This window comes from Cololabis saira, chromosome 16, assembly GCF_033807715.1.
Source record: "Cololabis saira isolate AMF1-May2022 chromosome 16, fColSai1.1, whole genome shotgun sequence".
NCBI lineage: Eukaryota > Metazoa > Chordata > Actinopteri > Beloniformes > Belonidae > Cololabis > Cololabis saira.
The window spans coordinates 26,552,681-26,573,980 of record NC_084602.1 but is presented as its reverse complement, the minus strand read 5'-3'; the positions used below and the strand labels follow the sequence as shown (position 1 = coordinate 26,573,980).

The following is a 21,300-nucleotide window of genomic DNA, read 5'->3' as shown; positions in this document are numbered from 1 at the left end:
AGTACTCTGTCCACCTCTGGCCACAAGAGCAAAATACATTTGTATATACAGGGGAGCTGTGGTTTAGGGAAGCAAAGGCTTGTCACAATGTTTACTAAAAGTCAGTAAAGAAAAGCCTCGTGGATCTTGCACAAAACCCATAATTAGGTTTTGACTTTTGCAGATGATTAATTTATTATAATCTTGTTAAAAACAGAATCAAGACTAAGCAGAATGTACAATGAAAAGTGAAAGTGCCCTTTTGTCCTTGTGAGTCATCCACATGAGTGAAGTCATTATTTATGGCACGTTTACTTTCACTAAAAGGGAATACATTTTAGTTTATTGTATGCCCTTGGTTTCACTGCAGCTGTGCCAATATTCTGTATGACTAAGAGATAAGTAAACCACAGCATCTGTCACACAGTTACGATCAGTTTCAAAAGAGGGCCTTGTGAAAAGGTCATGTGCCTCAAAAGCACCGCTTCCATATGCATTTATTAGATAATGTTGCACTGATTTCTGATCATGCTTCAGCTCAGTCGTCCTTGGTCAGGAGGAACGGGCCAACTCCAGTCATATAGTTCAAATGTGTTTAATGACGAGGAGGTTTGCAAAGGGAGGAACAAAAAGCACCGATGGTTCAACAAACCAATGGTGTGTATTATTTGTTTGACTGCATATGAACATAGGTATGTGTGTGGGTGTGCATGTGGGCGTTATATGGCAAGAATAATTCATATACACATGAACACAGATATAAGAAGCTGCTCTACACTGCACTGAACTTACAGCCAGAACTACAACCCATAGTTACAGGACTTTTAACAATCTTTGTTTAAAAAAAATTAGATTTTAATTAATCAGATCTGACCTTTTTAAAGTGAGACCCCACAAACACATTTTCAATATGTACCGTTCCTTCCTGTCAGGTTTTACAAGGCTGAACAAAAACAGTATGCAATAATTGTGTCGAAGTAGCATAACCTAAAGCTATTTCACAACAAGTCATCTGAAGGCACTTTATACAGAAAACAATTTCACTACAGTCCAATTAAGAGTAATCAAGTTCATTGTAATTAAGTTAGTCCACTTAATTCCATCAGAGTCCTCATTTAAAGTTTGCATAAGACCAATTCATAAAGCATCCTAAAGCCCCCAGCACATTGCATCAAATCTTCATTTCGGTGTAATCGCCCTTTCTGAGAAAGCTGCAGACCCAAACTCAGGTTTGTCGTCTGCCTTGACCGGGAGTCTGAGAGGACAAGAAAGAGACACGAACTAACGTGGAGAGATTAGACCAGAAATATCTGCCTAGTGAATAGCAAAGGGAACGATGCCAAATTCAGTGATAATGACAAAAAGAGGGAAAGAACAGTATAAGAAAAGAGCCAAATATCCCTCGGAAGGTCTCTCAGAAGTCAGAGCAAAAAGCAGCATAAATGGATGGTTGCACAGAGCTGATTGCACAGAGCGGAACCTAATAATTGAAGGCTCTGCCTCTGTTTTTTTATTTTTGGAAACCCTAGGAACTGCTAGTAAAGGTTGGTTTTTACCTGGAGTTTGTTGGGGATACTAAGAGACGATGAGTTATTTCAGGTAGGAATGAGCTTGGGCCTTTCCTGCTTTATATGTTCAGAAAAGAGCCAGAAGCTCTGTTCTGGATTTCATTAGGAGCTAATAAACACAAACAAAAAGACTGGAGAAATACAATCTCTCATGCTGGTTGTAGCATTATGGATTTAAGTGGATCTTAAAATACTTTGTCTGAAAAAGAAATGTCAGGTGAGAGAAGAATGCCTGGGTTTTTTAAGAATTAAAATGTTTGTGTATATTTAGAAAGAAGAAAGGAATCCTGTGTTGGAAGGAGACCATTAAATAATAAGTAAATGTTTATCACGACAGAAGACAAAGGAAACAAGCTGAATCATGTTGAAACTGCGTCATCACCCCATTTTAATTCTGGAAAACAGATGTCACTGAAATGCTGCGAGACAAAAGTTTTACTGTTGCAAAGCCCCTCACTGTTTTTCAAGACACAGTCATGAAACCATTTTTCAGCAGAGTCACTGTGAGGTTTTACAGTTTAAACACTGTTACTGAAGGTTGCTGATTTCCTGTAAACCATCACTGCATCCAGCACTGCTGAAGTGAAAGTAAAAGCAAACCGGGGTTGGGGGATTGGGATGGAGGGTTGGGGGGTTCCTGGCTTCTAAAAATAGTTCAGACACACAGAGTCATCTCCTTATTTTAAAACAGGTCAAACAACAGACATAACAAACCAACAGTTGGTTCAGAAATCTAACAATTTCTCTAATCTCATCTCTTCAAAGCTCCCCATCCATCCACTGCAGTCATTTACACCATGTTTGTCATGTCTTCTTGTTCTGTGGCTGCAGTTTCACTTCTCACATCCTGTCTCTTGTCTACCGACAGTCACGCAGAAGGGTCTACATTTTCTGTTATAGTTGCATTAACATACATTTCTCCATTTTAAATGAAGTCGTTCAAATTATTCAGTCTTAAATATTTAAACTGACTAAAGTTTCTCATTTTATTTGTGTCCAAGATGCATCCACCTTTCTATTGATTTTGCTAATAAAGGAGTGGTAAACATGTCCTGTGGTCGTGGATGCCAGCAGGAGCTCCTTTCTGATTCGCACAGAAGGTGGCGTCAAAGCACCTACAAGTTTGCAACCCAACTAGATAAAAGATTGAGGAAGAAGCGTCGTGGGACTGTTTAAACACAGAGCTCCGCTTGTGCCAGCAGTGAGACCCCGAGAGGAGCAGCGGGTTATCCGGCTCCCAAATGCCTCAGGCGGGAGAGGCTGAGCAGCTCGATGCGCCTTCAGGAGCAAAACTGGCAAACGAAGATATCAAAACGGTAAGTACCATACGTTGGATTTCTGGATTTTTGGATTTTCTATATATATATATATATATATATATATATATATATATATATATATATATATATATATATATATATATATATATAATGTATACAATATTTATATATATAATGAATTTGAAGAAAGTTAACTTTTGATCTTAAACATAAGAACGCAAAAAGCGGATTTCAAGATTTTTAAAAATACAGAGTGAAGGGGATAGATTTTTGTGTTTCATAGTTTTCCTTCATTTGGGGTTTTATATATTTTTTTTTTTTTTCAGTTTTATACACTCTACATTTTAGATTTTTCATCCCGGATGTGTAAATGTGGACTGACCTAAGTGGCTGAACATTATTGGACTGTGTGAGAGGTGCGCTGTTCATCCACTCATATCTAGTGACGGTTTCACTAAAGGAGAGTCTGGTGTGCTGCTAATGCCCCGATCTGTGTTGCACAGCGTGCCCTTCCAGCTATGACTGTTTCTCTCGTCTGGTGAGAGAGAAGTGTGTGGTGAACTGATGATGTTGAGCAGGGTCCCCTGAGTGATGAATGTGTACTATAATTTTATCACAATTTAATGTTAGTCATAAGTTGTGGAACGACATGACAGCAAATTGAAAAGTAAGAAAGATACAGCTATATTTGCTGTGGCCAAAACAAAACATGGACTCTACTTCTATAGGTTATGTACTGATTTTTTCAAAATGTTGAACATAGTATGTATTGTGTGAACAAATGTACAATCTGTAGTATGGTAAAGGTACTTGAATGGTTTGTCTGCAACCGAGCAGTCTTCATTTGTAATTGAATGTACATTTTTTTTGATATCACTGGAAGTTACTTTGAACAAAAAAGAAAAGAAAAGCTGCTGATCAAAGCAACATAATGCCAATGCAACCACAATGCGAGGTAAGGAGGGTGAAGTGTGTTGTCCAAGGACACAGCACAGATGACTGGGTGAGCAGGGTTTGAACAGCCAATGCTTCGATCATTGGACGACCTGCTGAGCTACTGCCGCCTCTTGACAGTCTAGCCAAAGTTTATTGATCCCTAGAGAACAAAAAAAGAAAAAGAATCTGCACATACTTCTGCAAGCATCTCAGTTGTCTAGGCCAGTGTTTCCCAACCCTGGTCCTCGAGGCCCACTGTCTTGCATGTTTTAGATGTTATCCTGCTTCAGCACACCGTGATACAAGTGGCTGTGTCATCAACAGAATTGTGCAGACCTTGATGACAAGCTAATTAGGACCATTAATTAGAATCAGGTGTGTTGATGAAGGGAAACATCTAAAACATGCAGGACAGTGGAGTTTGAGGACCGAGGTTGGGAAACACTGGTCTAGTCCATTAACAAATGGTAGCAGAAGAAAATATAGGAAGCCCCTTGACTTGACTGGTTCTTTGCATTCATTTGCCGTATCATGTGATTCATGTACATCACACTAACAGACAAACATAGTGGAAAAAGCTAAAAAGACAAGCAGCAGCATGAGGCCCTTAATCATCAATGAAAATCCAATTCAGATTGTCATCAGAAAAAGGAAACCCCACCTCTAGAAGTGGGAAATGACCTCACAAGAGCCACAAATACAATTGTGGCTGAGCAAAAGCAGCTCTTGAAAGAGAAATGGTCAGAAATATGTCCTAAATGTTGAACATAGTCAGTAAAAGGCTAACTTAACGTTATTGATGCAAAGGATGTTTGACCAGCTATCAATTCCAAGGGTTCAATTTCTTTCCCTACCAGTTGAATGGTTGTGTTTAATAAATGAATGATCAGTTTAAGCACATTGTTTGGATATGACTGTGACTTAGATGAAGATCAGAACACATATACGGCATTAAACCAGTGAAGTCCAAGGGGTTCATGTACTTTTACTGCCACTGTGTTGCTGCACGTCATCCACATCAAGGGTTTGTCTTTTCCCAAGACTTGGGGAAACTTTCCACCGTTAGTTTGTTGGTGAGAAAAGTCCCTTTTCAACTTTTCCTTCGTTTCACTTCCTCCAAAGTTAAACAAATCCCATCCTGTTACTTCACTGACTTTTTTTAAGAAGTAACCCATAGCTTAAACACAATATTCATATATTTTAGTTAAAACTGGTACTGGTTTGACAGCTGAGAAATATACTTGTGAGAACTAAGCAGCTTGCATATATTTAAAGTTTAACATGTTAAACCTTTTAATTGAATTAATCTTTTGTTTATGTCGCTACATCACAAAAGTAAATCCACTTTAAGATGTTTGTAATGATTCCTAAGTGTATTTATTAAAAAAAACGAACGTGGAGAGGACACCAGCTTGATGTTGATGTTCTGCTGCGTTCAGTACTTTTTTTGGGGTGGAAAATGTTGGAACCCGAAGTATAGTTTGGTTTGGTTTATCATCAGTGTTATTTTTAAATGCTCCATTCCTCAGGTTTCCTGAAGGAGACATGTAAAGGGAATGTCTCAAAAATATGTACTTTTTCCTTTTAAATATCTGACTCTTACAACACAAAATCTGTCCCTGAAACAATAAAGGTAAAACATGAAATGATGTATAAAGTTGATATTTGAAATGCTATAATTTTTAATTAACTTTTATTTTGAAAAAAATGTATTCCTTTTCAAAGCTAAAGACCTAACCTTGACCTTCGGGTTCAGCTTATATTTCTTCAGTTGTAAAAATGATTTGTCAAGCAAATCTTATGGTACTGATTTAAATTGATTGAGGGATCCCAGCCTTCAGTTTTGTGTGATTTCCTGTGTTCAGTTTTTTATTTTACCCCGACTTCTCCACTGGCTCGGGCTGTTTTGGTGAGCCCGATACACTGGTTTTAAAGGGACGGGACCATGTGATATTGTCATTTTGAGTGCTGCAGAAACCATTTCGGTATCTGAATAAGAGCACATTTTAAATCATGGTATTGATAATGTTAAAATAATTGGTTGGAAACCAGTCTCTGCGTATTTAGACACATTAGGTAACAGCCGTGTTTGTAATAGTTTTCAGAACATTCCACTTTCAGGTATTTAGACTGAAAAAGTGTGGCTGTGCTGTATTTTATCCACTGGCTGACATGTCCAGTCCACAGTATTGCTGCTTAATGATTGCTCTTTGTGAGCAATATCACAGGCAAACAAAAAAACACTGGTTTTGGATTCTTCTAAAGAGGACTCTGACAAAGAAAGTACCTTAATTACAACGTCAGAGCTGAACCGATCAGGTGACAAGGATAAATCTGCAGCTATATTCAGAAATTGATTCATTTCAGCAACATTATTTGGTCTGATCCAGCAGGTCAGATTCAGGATGTCCAGCTGGTATAACTACACACTTGAAAATAGTGTGGCTTAGAATTGCTGAACATGTAAAAAAAAAGAAAAGAAAGCAGTTTATGTTTCTGAAGTTGTAAAAATGACAAAGTGCATCTTGAAATGCAGAGTTGTTCATTTAGTTTGGGAATCTTCCCTCAAAGGTTAATTGTGGGTGAGTCTTTATTTACCTTGAGTTTCCTTTTTAGTTGGATGGGGTTATCCAGTCTGGTAATGAAATGTTTTGAGGATTTGGCTGGAAAGAATACACTAGAGGACATAGTTCATTTGTGGCATTTCATTTTGTTGTTCTGTGGTGTTAATGGATTTTCCGATTGTGTGCAGCTGATGAAACTCTGCTGGCTACATCCTGATTTCAAGATCCTGCTGCAAGAGCTGAATACACACCTAAGTGTGCAATAGTTTCAGTGCCTACATAATTCAATATAAAAATGAATAGGTCATAAATTATTTATTTGCTTTTTTACTTACTTATTTACACATTTAATTATTTCTGGGTTTTTTGTGTTTGTATGGTAACAAGGTGGGTTTTTATGTCTGTGATCTAATACAGAATCAGACCGAAAAACCAGACAGAAGCAATCAATGCTCATGAAACTAGGTAGCGATGTCTAACTATCAGTCTCTGCAGGCTTCTGTGGGGGCTGAAAAAGGACATCTCTGGAGATGGAAGTAGGGAGGTGTTCTCCTTGGAGACCGATCATGGTTTTGAGCGTTGTTTTTTTTGGATCATCGTGTTTCACATATTAATTTGATTTTTGACCTTTGTGTCATTCTTTGTTCAAATGCACAAACACATTCTGCCACGTCCAACTGTTTGTTCCCAAATGCCTGTCATTTTATTTAAGGAAAATAAAGTACTGATGGTTTTAGATTTGAATTAATTTAACAAGTGTTATGTGTTGGAAAAAACTGATTAGAAACCAACGCCTTACAGCTTTTAACATTTTTACTTTTTGTTGCACCACCTTAAAGCAATATCCACAAACTCTTCAAGTTAGGCTGTTTAATTGGTAGGAATGTTTTGTTGTATGTATTGTTACGATTATGAATGCAGACATCCGCACATTAGACAGCGGTTTTTGATGAATAGCATAACTCGTCAGAACACCCTTCCTGCTACATACCTCTACATTTATCCAGGTTTGGGACTTTATTAATATAAAAGCTGTATTTTCCATTAGCAGATATCTAGAGTCGTCTTCATGGAGCTCCGACCGTTTATGTATGTTTCCATTATCACCCACTACAGTAATGTTCAGCTAAAACCCTGCTGTTGGTTTGGTACCCAGGAGGGCCCTGAAAACCCAAATGGTGCAAAACCAGTTTTCCCAGGCAGAGATAGAAAACTGTTTCTAAGCCAAATTAAAGGCATTAAATCTCTAAATTTTTGTCTTTCAGCCAATGGAGCAGAGAACCCGGCTGTCTGTGTGGAGTAAATTGGCATTTGCCATAGGAGGAGCTCCATACCAAATCACGGGCTGTGTGTTGGGTTTCTTCCTCCAGATCTTCCTGCTTGATGTGGCACAGGTGATTGACAAAAACAGGAGGATGGTGCGCAGGTGGAATCACCATCACTATCACCTGTATTCTTTGTAATTATCATCCAAACCTGGGTAATAGTATTTATAAACTCCTGGTTCATAAAGGCAGCCTGGTTACATAACTACTTTGATGAGAACCAGAAATTAAATGAGATTATCAGATTAGCTGTATGATTAATCACCAGAAATAGATTATTTAAAGTATGCTAGGTTTATTATCAGTACATAATTTCCCCAGTAGAAACACACACCGATTTACTTCCAGCTTCCTCCTCTTGTCAGTTCATCTACCTCTGCTCTACAGTTGTCAGTCAAACTTGGTCTGTTGTTGTTTAGCTTTTAAACGTTTTATATATTTTTATTCTTCCTCTAGCTGGATCCTTTCTATGCCTCCATCATCCTGTTCGTGGGCAGGGCCTGGGATGCTGTGACCGACCCAGTCGTGGGGTTCCTGGTGTGCCGCAGCAGATGGACCAGAATCGGCCGCATGATGCCCTGGTAGAATTCTGGTTCAGTTTCTTAATGGAAAGACGATACTGAGAAATAAAAAGACCAGGATGTGGAGTGGAGGAAACGTGCGAGTCAAACAGATTGATAAGCTGCTCGTGAGTTTAGCATAGCAGCAAGGATAAAGAGGATGGTAAGGAGGAAGAAAGGACATTTAAAAGGTGTTATTCCCTGCAGCTGAAGTGGCACCGGTTGACTGACCTCAGTGGGTCATCTCAAAGCCGAGAAGAGAGTTAGATGTGTAGTCAAGTGGGAAGTGGATCAGCCCATTCCTGTTTTCCTGACAAACAAACTGACACGTAAATATTTGGCGTATTATTCACAAAAGCAGCAGGAAGATGGTAGAAAAAAGAGTGACTGTAAGTGATCTGTATAGGAAAGGCAAAGCAGGTTTACTTGTATAGCACAATTCAACAACAAGGTGATTCAAAGGGCATTAAAAGACATGAAAACATCACATAGTAAAAGTAAAATGTATGATTTAAAAGTTAAACAAAAAAGAAGAACAATAGACGTTTTGAAACTCAAATTCAAACGTACCAGTGCAGATTTTGAGCTTTATTCAAATGCAGCTGAGAACAGGTGGGTCTTCAACCTGGATTTAAATAAACTGAGTGTTTCAGCTGATCAGAAGTTTTCTGGGAGTTTGTTCCAGACATGTGGAGCATAGAAGCTCAAGGCAGCTTCTCTATGTCTGGTTCTGACTCTGGGAACTGATAAGAAACCAGATCCAGATGACCTGAGGGCTCTGGAAGGTCCATACTGGGTCAGGAGGTCCCTGATGTATGTTGGTCCTGGAACATTCAGACAATTTATGCAAAAAAAAAAACAACAAACTGTATGCTGAATTTATTAAACACACTCTTATAGCGGAGAAATTGTCAACACCGTGATCAGCGGCTAAACAGGATGAAAATAATGTACCACATTTACCCCTGAACTGTTTTGTAAATGTGCTGTTGTCTGTGTTTTGCTTTTCCCGTCCACCCAGGATCATTGGCTCCACTCCATTCGCGGTGCTGACATACTTCCTGATCTGGTTTGTGCCTCCTTTTGAGGAAGCAAATGTTATCTGGTACTTGGTGCTGTACTGCCTCTTCCAGTCGATGCTAACGGTCAGTACCTCATTCGGTCCCCGGCGTCACGCCGTTTACATCGCCCTGATTTTGTGTCCGCTTGCAGTGCTTCCACGTGCCGTATTCTTCCCTCACCATGTTCATCAGCAGTGACCAGAAAGAGCGGGACTCGGCCACTGCCTATCGTATGTCAGACCACCTGTGCTGGTAAATTTCCCTCCATTTGTCTCGTCTTTGTTGACGCTCCCTCCCTGTTTGTCTCAGGCATGACGGTGGAGATGCTGGGCACGGTCCTGGCCACCGCCATCCAGGGACAGATCGTTGGCCGCGTCTCCAGTTGTCCCACTGACGACACCAACAGCACAAACTCGTCCAGAATGAACGGGACCATCGCTTCACTGGATGAAACGGTAAAGTCTATCTTTGAAAGCCCACTTTAACCGGGACATGTAAATGGTGTGCGTATCCAAGTCTGTTATTTTAAGACAACCCTGTCTTTTCTGTCATTAGAAACAAGCGTACTTCTTAGCTTCAGCAGTCATCTGCATCATCTACCTGCTGTGTGCTGCAGGCTTGTTTTTGGGCGTGAAGGAACTAAAAGGTAGGAAACCATGAGAATCTAACCGTCATGAGAGCTGATACGGTTCGGCCCAACAGCAGACAATCGCCTTTCTGTGGCTGGAATTGAAAGAGCATTTGTCATTGCAGTTCACGTCCGTGAGAAAGCATGCAGAGTTTTGCTGTGTAAATCGCTTTCTAAATGTCATGCAACTGTCAGTGTTTGACATTTCCCCCAGTTTGTGTTTCTGTTCTGCCCCACCTGTTTTCCCACTGCCCTGATTGTTCACACCTGTGTCTCGTCATCCCCTGCTCCCTGTCAGTCCGTACTGTTTGCTCCCTCCATGTTCTCCCATAGCTTTTTGGATTCCTGTTTGTGTTCTGCCCTGGAGACTTTTTGGAACTCCTGCCTCTCACTCTCCTGCATCTGGGTCCTCATACAACCACCCGTGACAGCAATTATCACTTTCATTTAAAGATTTAAACATTGTGTATGACTATTCAAAGGAATCAAGACATTTAAGGCCACAAGCTTGCAAGGACTTCATTTACTTTTCCAGATAGAAACTTTGTGGACAGAAAAGTAACCGATCATTAGCCCTCATGATGGTTGTTTTTGTGCCTCAGGAAAAATTTCCACTTTTCTATCGTTTGTTATACTTTCTCTTTGTCCATGTTGGATTGTAGGGATTGGGCAGAAAGAGGCAGAGCCCCTCAGCTTCCGTCGGGGCCTGTTAATGATCCTGAGTCACGGACCGTACATCAGGCTCATCTTTGGTTTCCTCTTCACGTCTCTGGCTTTCATGGTAATAGTCCATTATCATGTACTATTGACTTGTATAGAACATATTTTTGACATATAATTGGAAATGATTAGATACTTGTATTGGGTTTCTCATCTTATTTCCTTTTTCTTCACAGCTGATGCAGGGAAACTTTGCCCTTTTCATCACCTATGCCCTCGGCCAAAGAAAAGACTTCCAAAATATTCTGCTGGTCATCATGGTGAGATTTCCCCCACCACCTCAAAGAAGGCTGAATGATCCTGTATCGCCTCTCATCAGGATGGGATTTATGGGGAGATTTAGAGGACGTCAGTAATGTCTGATTCAGGAAAATAGCTATTGGGTCTTCTTTTGAGACCTTTCCATACAGATGGCTCTAAGGCCAGGAGGGCCAAGGAGGACTCAATTACGATCCCTGAGCTGTATGTTACACACACAAACTTTGTTAGCTGCAGGAGAGACGGGCACACAGTTCAGCTTCTGTTGCCTGACAAACCGTTCATTGAAACTATGCGCTCTTTTTTCCGTGCTCCTTACGCTGCTCTCTGCTCTGCTGTTTTCCTTCTGGCTTGGAGCACTAAAGAAATGGCTCCAGCTTGTATTAGTAAGAGCAGGGGATTTGCTCCCAGATGAAGTTAGTTATTCTGGTTTTTAATAAACTGCTTTATATAAGGCCAAATATACCATATCTGGTTCAAGTCTGGCCAAGAACCCCTTCCTAAAACACGTTTTATTTTGATTCCTCCCTACATGGTCTTTTTATTTTTTCAGTTTCTTTCCCCAAATAGAGTGAAGCAAAACATCCACGGATGAAAAGTAAATACTGCTATGTGAATATCTTCCTTATTTTGTCAGTTTATTTGACTATTCATAACAATCTTTTCTTATTCTTTTTTTCTTTTAAATCAAATTGAGTGTCTACTTTGTTGATTTAAGTATTTTTTGTTGGATTCTGAGTTGGGGTAGGTGAGGCTGAGTTCCGACTTTAAGGGCATTCAAGTTAAAACTTCTACACAGGAATTTGGACTAGCAGATACAAATGGAGCGAGCAATAAAATACACAGAGCCTCAGTCGAGAGAAGGGTGTTGCAGTGTAGAGATTTATTATTAACTATTATTATTATTATTAACTATTATTATTATTACTACTATTATTATTGATGATGCATGGCAATAAAAGTAAACACACTTACACCATATTTAACCAACTAATCTATACAGCTACATATTAAGTAGTTTCTTGTATTGAAGTGATGAGACTAAGCGTAAGTGACGCTGTCTTTATACATTCAACAATTTATGAAACATATTTTCTGCTACTGGATTTACATTTAGGACAATTAATATTTACTAATTCACGCTTTAGTCAGGGCTCTTTTTTCCTAACATCGTTAGTTGGAAGGTAACTTTGCTGCCGTCTCAGTAGAAAGGAAAGTTCACATCTTAAGTTGGACCATCTAGTACCTGTTAACCAGGTTCTCCTGGATCTGAGAGAAGGAAAACATATCAATCTAATATATTTGTCAACCTTGTTTCAATGGTTTGGGTTTTTTTTTTCCTTACATCTTTCTATCTTCAGGAGAATTGCAGCATTAATGTCTCTTTGTCATGAATCCTCTAGCTGTCTGGGACTATAGCCATCCCATGGTGGCAGTGGTTTCTGACCCGGTTCGGGAAGAAGACAGCGGTTTACTCTGGTGTCTTGGTACGTATCAGCTGTTTGTGTCTCACAGACCAAAGTTGGAGCTAGATTTTGAATCAATTCTGTTTACAGGAAGAGGTCAGAAAAGTGAGTTCAGTTAAAAACTCAAGCAGTGGGAGTGGGGTTGGAGGTGTGTGTGTGGGGGGTGGGGGTCATTTCTTAACAGAACCACTGACACCTCTCTGCCTCTTCCTGCAGTGGGTGGTGCCGTTCATGATCCTGCTGGTTTCTGCTGAGAGCAACGTGACCGTCTCTTACCTGGCCTCCCTGGGAGCTGGTGTGAGTGTTGCATCAACGTTTCTCCTGCCTTGGTGAGCAAACGTTCATCCACCAAGTCACTCCTCTCAAATGTGGGGTTTATGTCTTAAGCTTCCTTCTAAGTGCCGCTTGTTCTTTCAGGTCAATGCTTCCCGATGTAGTCGATGACTTCAAAGTTCAAAACCCAGGCATCTGTGGCCACGAAGCTCTTTTCTACTCCTACTACGTGTTCTTCATCAAGTTTTCCTCCGGATTGTCTCTGGGTGTCTCTACTCTGTGCTTAAAGTAGGTTTATGGGGGTGATTTTTGTGTCACTGATGCAGAGATGTCAAGTAACAAAGTACAAATACTTTGTTACCTTACTTAAGTAGAAATTTTGGTTATCTATACTTCACTGGAGTAATTATTTTTCAGACGACTTTTTACTTTTACTCCTTACATTTTCACGCAATTATCTGTACTTTTTACTCCTTACATTTTAAAAACAGCCTTGTTACTCTATTTCATTTCAGCCTTTAAAAAAAAACTATCCAGTTAAATTGCTCCATCCGGATAGAGTGAATTTGGTTGTGGTTGTGGCAGATGTTCTTGTCCAGTTTTGTTCTTACATCCGTTCCCTCAGATTCCTGCAACTAAACTTGGATGTACATTCCAATAAAGGTTAGGATAAAAGATAACATGCCTCTGAAGTTTGACTTTTTGCACCATTACAATACTTATAGGCAACTAGTCATCATATCTTATGCTCTCTGAAACACATGTTAATGCTCAATAGTACACATATATGGTTCTTTAATATATTTGCATTATACTAAGATACATTCATTTTCAATGGCTTTTGTCCTTAATGGTTTTTTCCCCCTTACATTCCTTTTCCTTTTATACTTTAAGTGGCTTTGAAACCAGTACTTTTATACTTTTACTTGAGTAAAAAACTTGAGTTGATACTTCAACTTCTACAGGAGTATTTTTAAACTCTAGTATCTATACTTCTACCTGAGTAATGAATGTGAATACTTTTGACACTTCTGCACTGATATAATTTTTAAGATTCCCTCAATTACTCATGTAGTAAACAATCACAGATTTTTTAATGACCCACTTTGCTAAACTGCAGTTCAACTGATTTTTTTTTTACCCCCCTCACTGTTTGTACACTTTTTTGCCAACAGATTTGCCGGCTATGTGACTGGGAGCTGCTCGCAGCCTGAGACGGTCAATTTAACCCTGAAGATGCTGATCTGTCCCGTCCCCATCGTGCTTATCGCTGTCGGCCTGCTCATACTGAAGACATATCCTATTAATGAAGAGAGGAGGAAAGGCAATTGCAAGCTACTGCAGGAAATGAAGTGAGAAATAAGACCCACATATATTTCAGAGCAGGCTTTATCATAATTTCAGTTGTACAATATTTATTAGAAATCATGTTTCGTCACTCCCAAGTTGATTTTTGTAACTTCTGGCTCTCTTTGTGTCTTTTAACAGGGATTGTGAGTCTGAACTGAGCAGCCCCGCGTAACTACTGCTGCTTCATTACAAACATACCACAACTTTCCCTGCCAAACAAACGCCAGCAGATCAGCCCTGACGACGTCACATTTCAGCATTAACCTGCTTCTAACAATGAATCTAAAGGTTTACAGCTCCCTCTAGTGGGTGGCTGGGGTGAGAAGAACATAAACAAATTCACACATTTTTGAGCATAAAGACAAAGCTCGGCTAACTTTTTTTTAAATATATTTGCTTTAATTCATAAATATTTGTATATCTCTCTAGTAGGGAACCTCTCACATTTCTAAAGACACATTGCAAGATTTAGAGACCTTTGGCATTAACTGTTTTTGTTTTGTTTGGTTTTGTTTTTATGTATTTGGAAGTACTTGCCAGCTTCCTTTCTGTTGTTTTTCCTCCTGTGTAACCTCTCTTTATTCTCGATGTCTGGTTACAGATGTAACTTGTGCTATGGTTTGTTAGGTAGCCTTTATTTACTGGTTCACAGGAGTTGCCTGTCACAAGGGTGTTATGTTATGTTTGACGTGCAATATTTCTTAACTGTATTATATAAACTAAAAGTGCTCTTGTTTTTCCTTGAGGAGAAACGTGCCCTGTATCTCTGATATTACTGTGTGAAGGATGTCTGAATCAAACGTTCCAAACATGTGTTGTATATTTAGCTGCAATGAGATTTTCTGTTGAACTTGTGGCTTCAACTGTTCACCTGAATATGCTGCCATAGCAAAGTCAGCTTACTTTTACCTCTCCAGAACCAAAAATGCATTATTTTAGTATTCGTTTGTTGAACAAATGAATGATTCATTATGTTGTATTTGTCTCTGTATAATTGTATCAACAATGAGTGCTTGATAATTGACGACTGAATGAAGTGATGTTTGAGTCCAGTATACTCAGTACATTGTAAAACTATGAAAAGATTTTTTGTTGTTGTTTTTGAGGAAAAGTAGAAGTTATGCTATTAACAGGATGCCTGTTTGCTTCTCCCCTCATGATGCTGCTGTAAATGACTCTGTGCCTTGGTATAGGCTACTTTTTTTATTTTTCCTCAGGGCGTGGAAATTGCACAGAATGATCAGAGGACGCTAATATTTATGTTTTGTCCTTTTCATCCACAAACTCAGGCTCGTGTATGAATTGTTTGAACTTTCCAATTCTGATCATGATAACAAATAAAGAAATCTAAAGAGATAACTTGATGTACTGTTTAAGTTGGTGAATGAAATGGGCATATTTTCCTTTTTATTTTGTTATACGTTGTCATCTGTTTCAGATGATACATACATTTATTTCTTAGTTGCTGGATATATTTGATTATAGAGATTGGTATTGATTTGTATAGACAGCCTAGTTCACCCTGCCATGAGGAAACGTGGCTTCTTTGTTGTTTTGGGTTTTCTTGGAGACGATTTATCCCCATTATTGACCTTTAAATTCTTCGGTCAAGAGAGTCAAGATGTAATTTATTAATTCGGTTGTAAAATCCCAATGAAAAGAAATGCTTGTAAGACTAAATTCAAACAAACCAAATGCAATCCTGGGGCCGGATTCACCAATATGTTCTTAAGAACGATCTTAAGAAATGTCTTAAGATCTAAAATGAAGAAGTTCATAAGAAAGTTCTTAGTTGCAATTCCTCAATATTTTCTTAAGAACCGTCTTAAGAACTGTCATTTCTTACGAATTTCTTATTTTTCCTACTTAAGAACTTCTTAAAATATGTAATTGCATTGCACGCGCCAACAAACAACATTTATACAGGTAGTTTGGTCTTAACCGTCAGTCACTCACTAAACATGGAGAAGGAGAAAAAGAGATGCAGGAACTTTTCAAGGTTATGGTGGATGAGATTAATGTACAAAAAAAAATGCTATTGGGGGAAATTAATAATAATTAACTACCACGCTAACTAACATGCTAACTGACAGTTAACAGGCTCTTTGTGTAATTAATTACAAAGTATATCCTCAAACTATGACCTACTAGTCTAAACTTGTCTAAAATGTGTTGAAAAAGGTGATATTAGTCTTACCTTTTCACAGAAGAAATTTTAAGACAGGTCAAGGTTGTCTTAAAGTTAAGAAAAAAGTCAAGAACAAATTTGAGAACTTTTATTTCAAGAATACCATTTATTCTTAAGTTTTTTCTTAAGAAAAAACTTAAGAAAGTTGAGAAAATACTTAAGAACTTTTTTGGAGAATATGACTTCTTCTCTTTTTTCTTCTTAAGACTGAACTTAAGAAAAAAATGACACATAAGAAGATTTTTTTTCTTAAGAATGTTTTGTGAATCCGGCCCCTGGCCTTTTAACGACGGACTGGGTTTCAATCTCCTCTGAAAGCTGATTTATGGTTCCGCGTTACACCAACGCAGAGCCTACGGCGTAGGTTACGCGGCGAAGCACACCGTACGTTGAGCGTCGCCGCGCACCCTACGCCGTAGGCTCTGCGGAACCATAATTTAAGTTTAATTCGCTGCAGCCGTGACGGCGTGGTTTTTACGCACGGACTGAAAGTGGAAGGAAGAAGGACAGCAGACTGTAGCGATGAAAACAAAGTGGCATCTCTTTATTTTGTATATTTTTATTACATCATTCGCCTCTGCAGCGGACACAAATGAATATTCGTTCAGTAGAAAGCAAAACGTCTTCAAATTGGGCGCACCGGTCCCTCCGTCTGCTGCAGGAGACCGAGCTCTCCAGCCGCGGCTCTCCGGGACCGGGAGCGCATCTCCATCTCCGGCGTCTTTTCACTCCCCGGTCCCGGTGACACCTCCGTCCAGGCCTCCCGTAGAGCCCGACGCAAGGATCCAGTCCGACATAGCCGATGTCCCGGACGTCTCTGTCACCTGCTCCACGTCTGACTTTGTGCTGCGCGTGAAACCAGCCTTCTACGGCCTGGGCGCGGACGCGCAGGAGCTGACGTTAGGCAGGAGCTGCAAGAGCAACGGTGTTCTCAAACCCCAGGGAGACCTGCTCTTCCAGTATCCCCTCAGGGCGTGTGATGGAGCGCGTGAGGTAAATTAGATTATGCACTGAAAAAAATAAATCTAAGCGCATGTAAATATAACATATTTATACGGAAGAGTATTGGGGTCATGCAGGAGAAAAAATATTAGAGGAGAAGATGTTTTTTTATTGTACACTTCGAGAAAAAAGTCGAAATGTCCAGTTTAATGTTAAAATACAATTTCGAGAAAAAAGTCGAAATGTCAAGAAAAAAGTCGAAATTTCGAGAATAATGTTGAAATACAGTTTCGAGAAAAAAGGCGAAATTTCGCCTTTTTTCTTAAAATTTCAACTTTATTCACGAAATTTCGACTTTTTTCTCGGCATTTCGACTTTTTTCTCGAAATTGTACTTCAACATTAATCTCGACATTTCGACTTTTTCTCGACAATTCGACTTTTTTCTCGAAGTGCATAATGAAAAAAAAATCTTCCTCCTCCAATATTTTTATTTTTCTCCTGCCTGGCCCTAATACTCTTCCGTATATTTAAATCTGTGATATGAACAATTAAAAATGAAGTTTGTTGCTTTACATGAATACATCTAGTTTTGAACTTAATCTGCATTTGTTAAAAAAAAAACAAGAAATTGTGCATTTTTTCCTTAACAAGCAGTATTTATGTAATCCCAGGTAAACTTTTTTCATTTACACACAAACAACAAGCAATGATCTTGTTGTATTTATTTTTCCTTTTAACTATTTTAATCTATTGGGCAGATTGACCAACGTTTAGATGAAACATGCATCTAAACGGAACAGAAAATATCTTGCTTGATCTACTTTTAAAAAATTAAGGCAACTTTTTCTTATGAGATTTTTATGTAGATCAAGAAAGACTAGTCTTTGTATAAACTACTTCATTTTTAGTATGTGCAAAATTAATTTGCAAGTAAAGTCAACTTAATTTGATAAATAAAGTAAACTTAACTAATAATAATAAAATAAACTTAACACAATTAAGTTGACTGTACTTGCAAAATGTATTATATACATACAAAAAATTAAGTAGTTTATACAAAGACTAGTATTTCTTGATCTTCATAATAATCTCATGCAAAAAGACTTATTTTTTTTTAAGTAGATCAAGCACAATATTTGTCAGTGTGCTGGTGTTATTTCTGAACTTAAAACAATCGATTTGTTTGTAGATCTAAGAGAGAAAACATTGTGGGGACCAAAATTGCTTGAAAGCAGTTGTGAGTTGGAAAGGGTTATGATTTTGGAGCAAAATTTGGAATTTTAATATTAGGGAAATTGATATACCTCAAAATAAAGCCTTTTATACCTCTGACAAGTGGCCAAATGTCATTCCACTAAAATGTGGTCAGGGTCCACACAAAGGTAATTTTTACTTTGTGTATCAAATGGATTGGTTTGTTTGGGTGTTTTTCTCCTCTTTGCCACCTCATCAGTCCTTCCTCATTGATTTAACAAATGTTACAAACTATGAACAGAGTTCATGATCTCTGCTTCCAGTGCAGATATCAATGGAAGCAGAGAGCATGCATTCTTCTTGTGTCCATCGTTTATACATGCGGTGGTCGATTGAACAGGGATACCTGTACAAACAAGTCCTTTTTATACACTTTCTGTACATGTCCAAAGTTAGAATTACATTGCTTTGCCTGAAGAGATCCTATTCACATTGTCAGTCCAGTTTTATGATGCTTTTTATGTCTTGCTGATTTAAAATGTCAATTTATTTTGATGTGATTGGCCCAAAGGCTAACACAGAGTTACCTTTTTTGGTGTGTTTGCCAGTTGCAGGGATGATAGATGTTAGGACCAAGATTACTCTTCCAAAAAGTAACCAAATATTCTTTCAAATAAAATTAGAAACCAGTATTTTAACATGGGTAAATTATGCTGCTGTAAATCTTGAAATCTGCGACTTAGCCACTTATTTTTCTAAACAGTTGTCTGGTGGTTATGTGGTCTACAAAAACGTATTGCATTATCAACCTTCAGCAAAACGACTTCCGATCAGAGCGAACCAGCTTGAGGTCAACATTGAATGCCATTATCAAAGGTTAGACTTGCTCCAATACTATATAAAACACCAGATTTTGTGTTACTTGGTTGATGTTGTATAACTTTGATAACCCTCCACTCTGCAGGGACCACTCTGTGCACCAACTAGCAGTGCAGCCCACATGGCAAACTGTTATTGTGCACAAAAAACTGAAAGGGCGTCCAATGGGTGTCCTGATCAAATTGACGGACGGTATGTGTATAATTTTTTAGACTTGCTGTTTTTATTCATTGCTTTTCTCTTCAGCTTGGATACATTTTAAGTAACGTTGTGTTGCTGTGAAATGCCCAAATGATTCTTAGATTCATGGGAGGAACCAGCCAAGACTCAATCATACCTGCTTGGACAAACAGTCAATGTCCAAGTCTCTGCTCCTCAACTCCTCTCCGAAGAAAAGCTGTACATCAATAGCTGCTATGCAACACCATCTAGTGGTTCCAAGTCATCTCTTAAATACACCATCATAGACAACTGTGGGTATGTATCGTGGGCAGCAGGACACTTCAAGTCTCTTGGTCTTTTTCGTTGTTTTTTTTACTGTAGATGTCATTATTTGTATCCGCAGTTGTATGTTGGACAGCAAGCAGGACCCAGGGGCCTCTCAGTTTGTTTCTCGGACTCACAATACCGTGAGATTCTCCTTAAAGGCCTTCCAGTTCACAGCTGATCCAGACACGGAGGTGAGAGTGGATAACCTACATTTTTGTGGTCACCATGAGCAACGGTGGCTTATTTGTTTGCATCTTAGGTCAGCATTCACTGCAAAGTGCTAGTTACATCAGAAGGACCAGGACCGGCACACAAATCCTGCACCTACAAAGACCACAGGTGAGTGATTGGGTTTTCAAGCCAAAAGTGCGGATTTTTGCACAATAAATTGGTCATTTTTCAAGAATATACTTTTCTCTGCTTTGACAGCTGGAGAGCTCTCTCTGGTGATGACTCAATATGTGAATGCTGCGAGTCAAGATGTGTCACCTCTAAACCCCGGAGAGCCTTGATGGAAGGTCTGTCGGCCTATGGAGAACATTTTTGTACTCTAAACTTAGAATATGCCTAAACAGTGGTATCTGATCCTTTATTCTCTCCAAATCCCCAAAGGCTCTGCCAGTAGTAGGCCGTTACTGGTTTCGGATCATCTGTACACTGCAGAGGACAGCTTATCAGTCGGTCCTTCGGCAGTCAAGAGAAAGGAAGATGCTGAGATGCATCATGGTGAGATTTGGGAAAGTGCAGATATGGAAAAGCATGATGCTGCTGAGATTGAGAAGCGGAAGCTTGGAAGGGAGCCGGACCTTGATGAGTTGGGTTATAGGAAGAGGGTATTTGAGGACTGGACTGAGAGTAAAGTGGGGAATATCAATACATTTGGGGAAGATGGAACGAAGGAGTTTTCACAGCCCGAAGAAGCTGAGGTAAGGTTCGAGGAGATCTCAGAAAAGCCAGCGACCACTATGAATGAGAAAGAAGGTGAGATGAATCACCGCTGGATGAAGTTGGAGCAAACGTTACCATCGCAGACTGAACCACAGTTGGATCCGTCTGAGTCAGAAAAGGGGACGCATAACTGTAAAGCTAACAAGTGTAGAAGGATGATGGACTCTCAGGTGCAGCTGAAGAATGACAGCAGCCTGACAGATACTGTAAATGGAGAGGAAAAGACGTGGTATTTCCCATGGAGGTAGTTAAATCAATGTATAGAGTATTTTCTTTGACTTATAATTTCACCACAATAAAATGTATATGATTGCATTGACCTTACCATTCTGTTTTTTTCTCTTATTTGAGACACTACAAATAAAGTTACAGTTGTGTCAATACTTTTGTCTACATTACCCTTTTTCTTTACGTGTTGGATGATATTGTTCCCAAATGCAAAACTTGAAATTCTGATGTTCCCCCAATAGTTGTCGACTGTAGCTTAATAAACTGAGGATGGACTGTAAAGGGTGAAGACTAAAGAAAATGCCTGAAGTCCTCACTTGAAACACGGTTTTGACACATGCCATGTATTGGTTGAAAGAAGTTAAAGGAACTCTATTATTGGATGGTAGTGGGTGTTTTGTTGGGGACCAATATGAAATTAGTAAGTTGTTTTGTTTTTTATTAGACGCTTTTATCCAGAGC

The 21,300-nt window shown here is 39.1% G+C and overlaps 2 protein-coding genes across 2 annotated transcripts; both read left to right on the top strand.

Annotated features, from left to right (window-relative positions):
* The first annotated feature begins 2,726 nt into the window (after positions 1 to 2,726).
* Positions 2,727 to 15,318, top strand: LOC133461953 (sodium-dependent lysophosphatidylcholine symporter 1-B-like). The gene is made up of 14 exons (XM_061742989.1): positions 2,727 to 2,863; positions 7,593 to 7,721; positions 8,109 to 8,233; positions 9,234 to 9,357; positions 9,425 to 9,503; positions 9,583 to 9,728; positions 9,829 to 9,919; positions 10,564 to 10,682; positions 10,798 to 10,881; positions 12,283 to 12,366; positions 12,562 to 12,674; positions 12,763 to 12,906; positions 13,794 to 13,970; positions 14,107 to 15,318. The coding sequence occupies exons 1-14, from the start codon at positions 2,789 to 2,791 to the stop codon at positions 14,138 to 14,140; spliced, it is 1,524 nt and encodes a 507-aa protein (XP_061598973.1). The 5' UTR covers positions 2,727 to 2,788; the 3' UTR covers positions 14,141 to 15,318.
* On the top strand, positions 15,140 to 20,858 carry LOC133462162 (zona pellucida sperm-binding protein 3-like). Its single transcript, XM_061743303.1, has 9 exons — positions 15,140 to 15,155; positions 16,818 to 17,149; positions 19,058 to 19,170; positions 19,259 to 19,365; positions 19,476 to 19,650; positions 19,739 to 19,853; positions 19,922 to 20,001; positions 20,092 to 20,180; positions 20,275 to 20,858. Exons 1-9 carry the CDS (start codon positions 15,140 to 15,142, stop codon positions 20,856 to 20,858), a joined length of 1,611 nt encoding a protein of 536 aa, XP_061599287.1.
* The last annotated feature ends 442 nt before the right edge of the window (positions 20,859 to 21,300 follow it).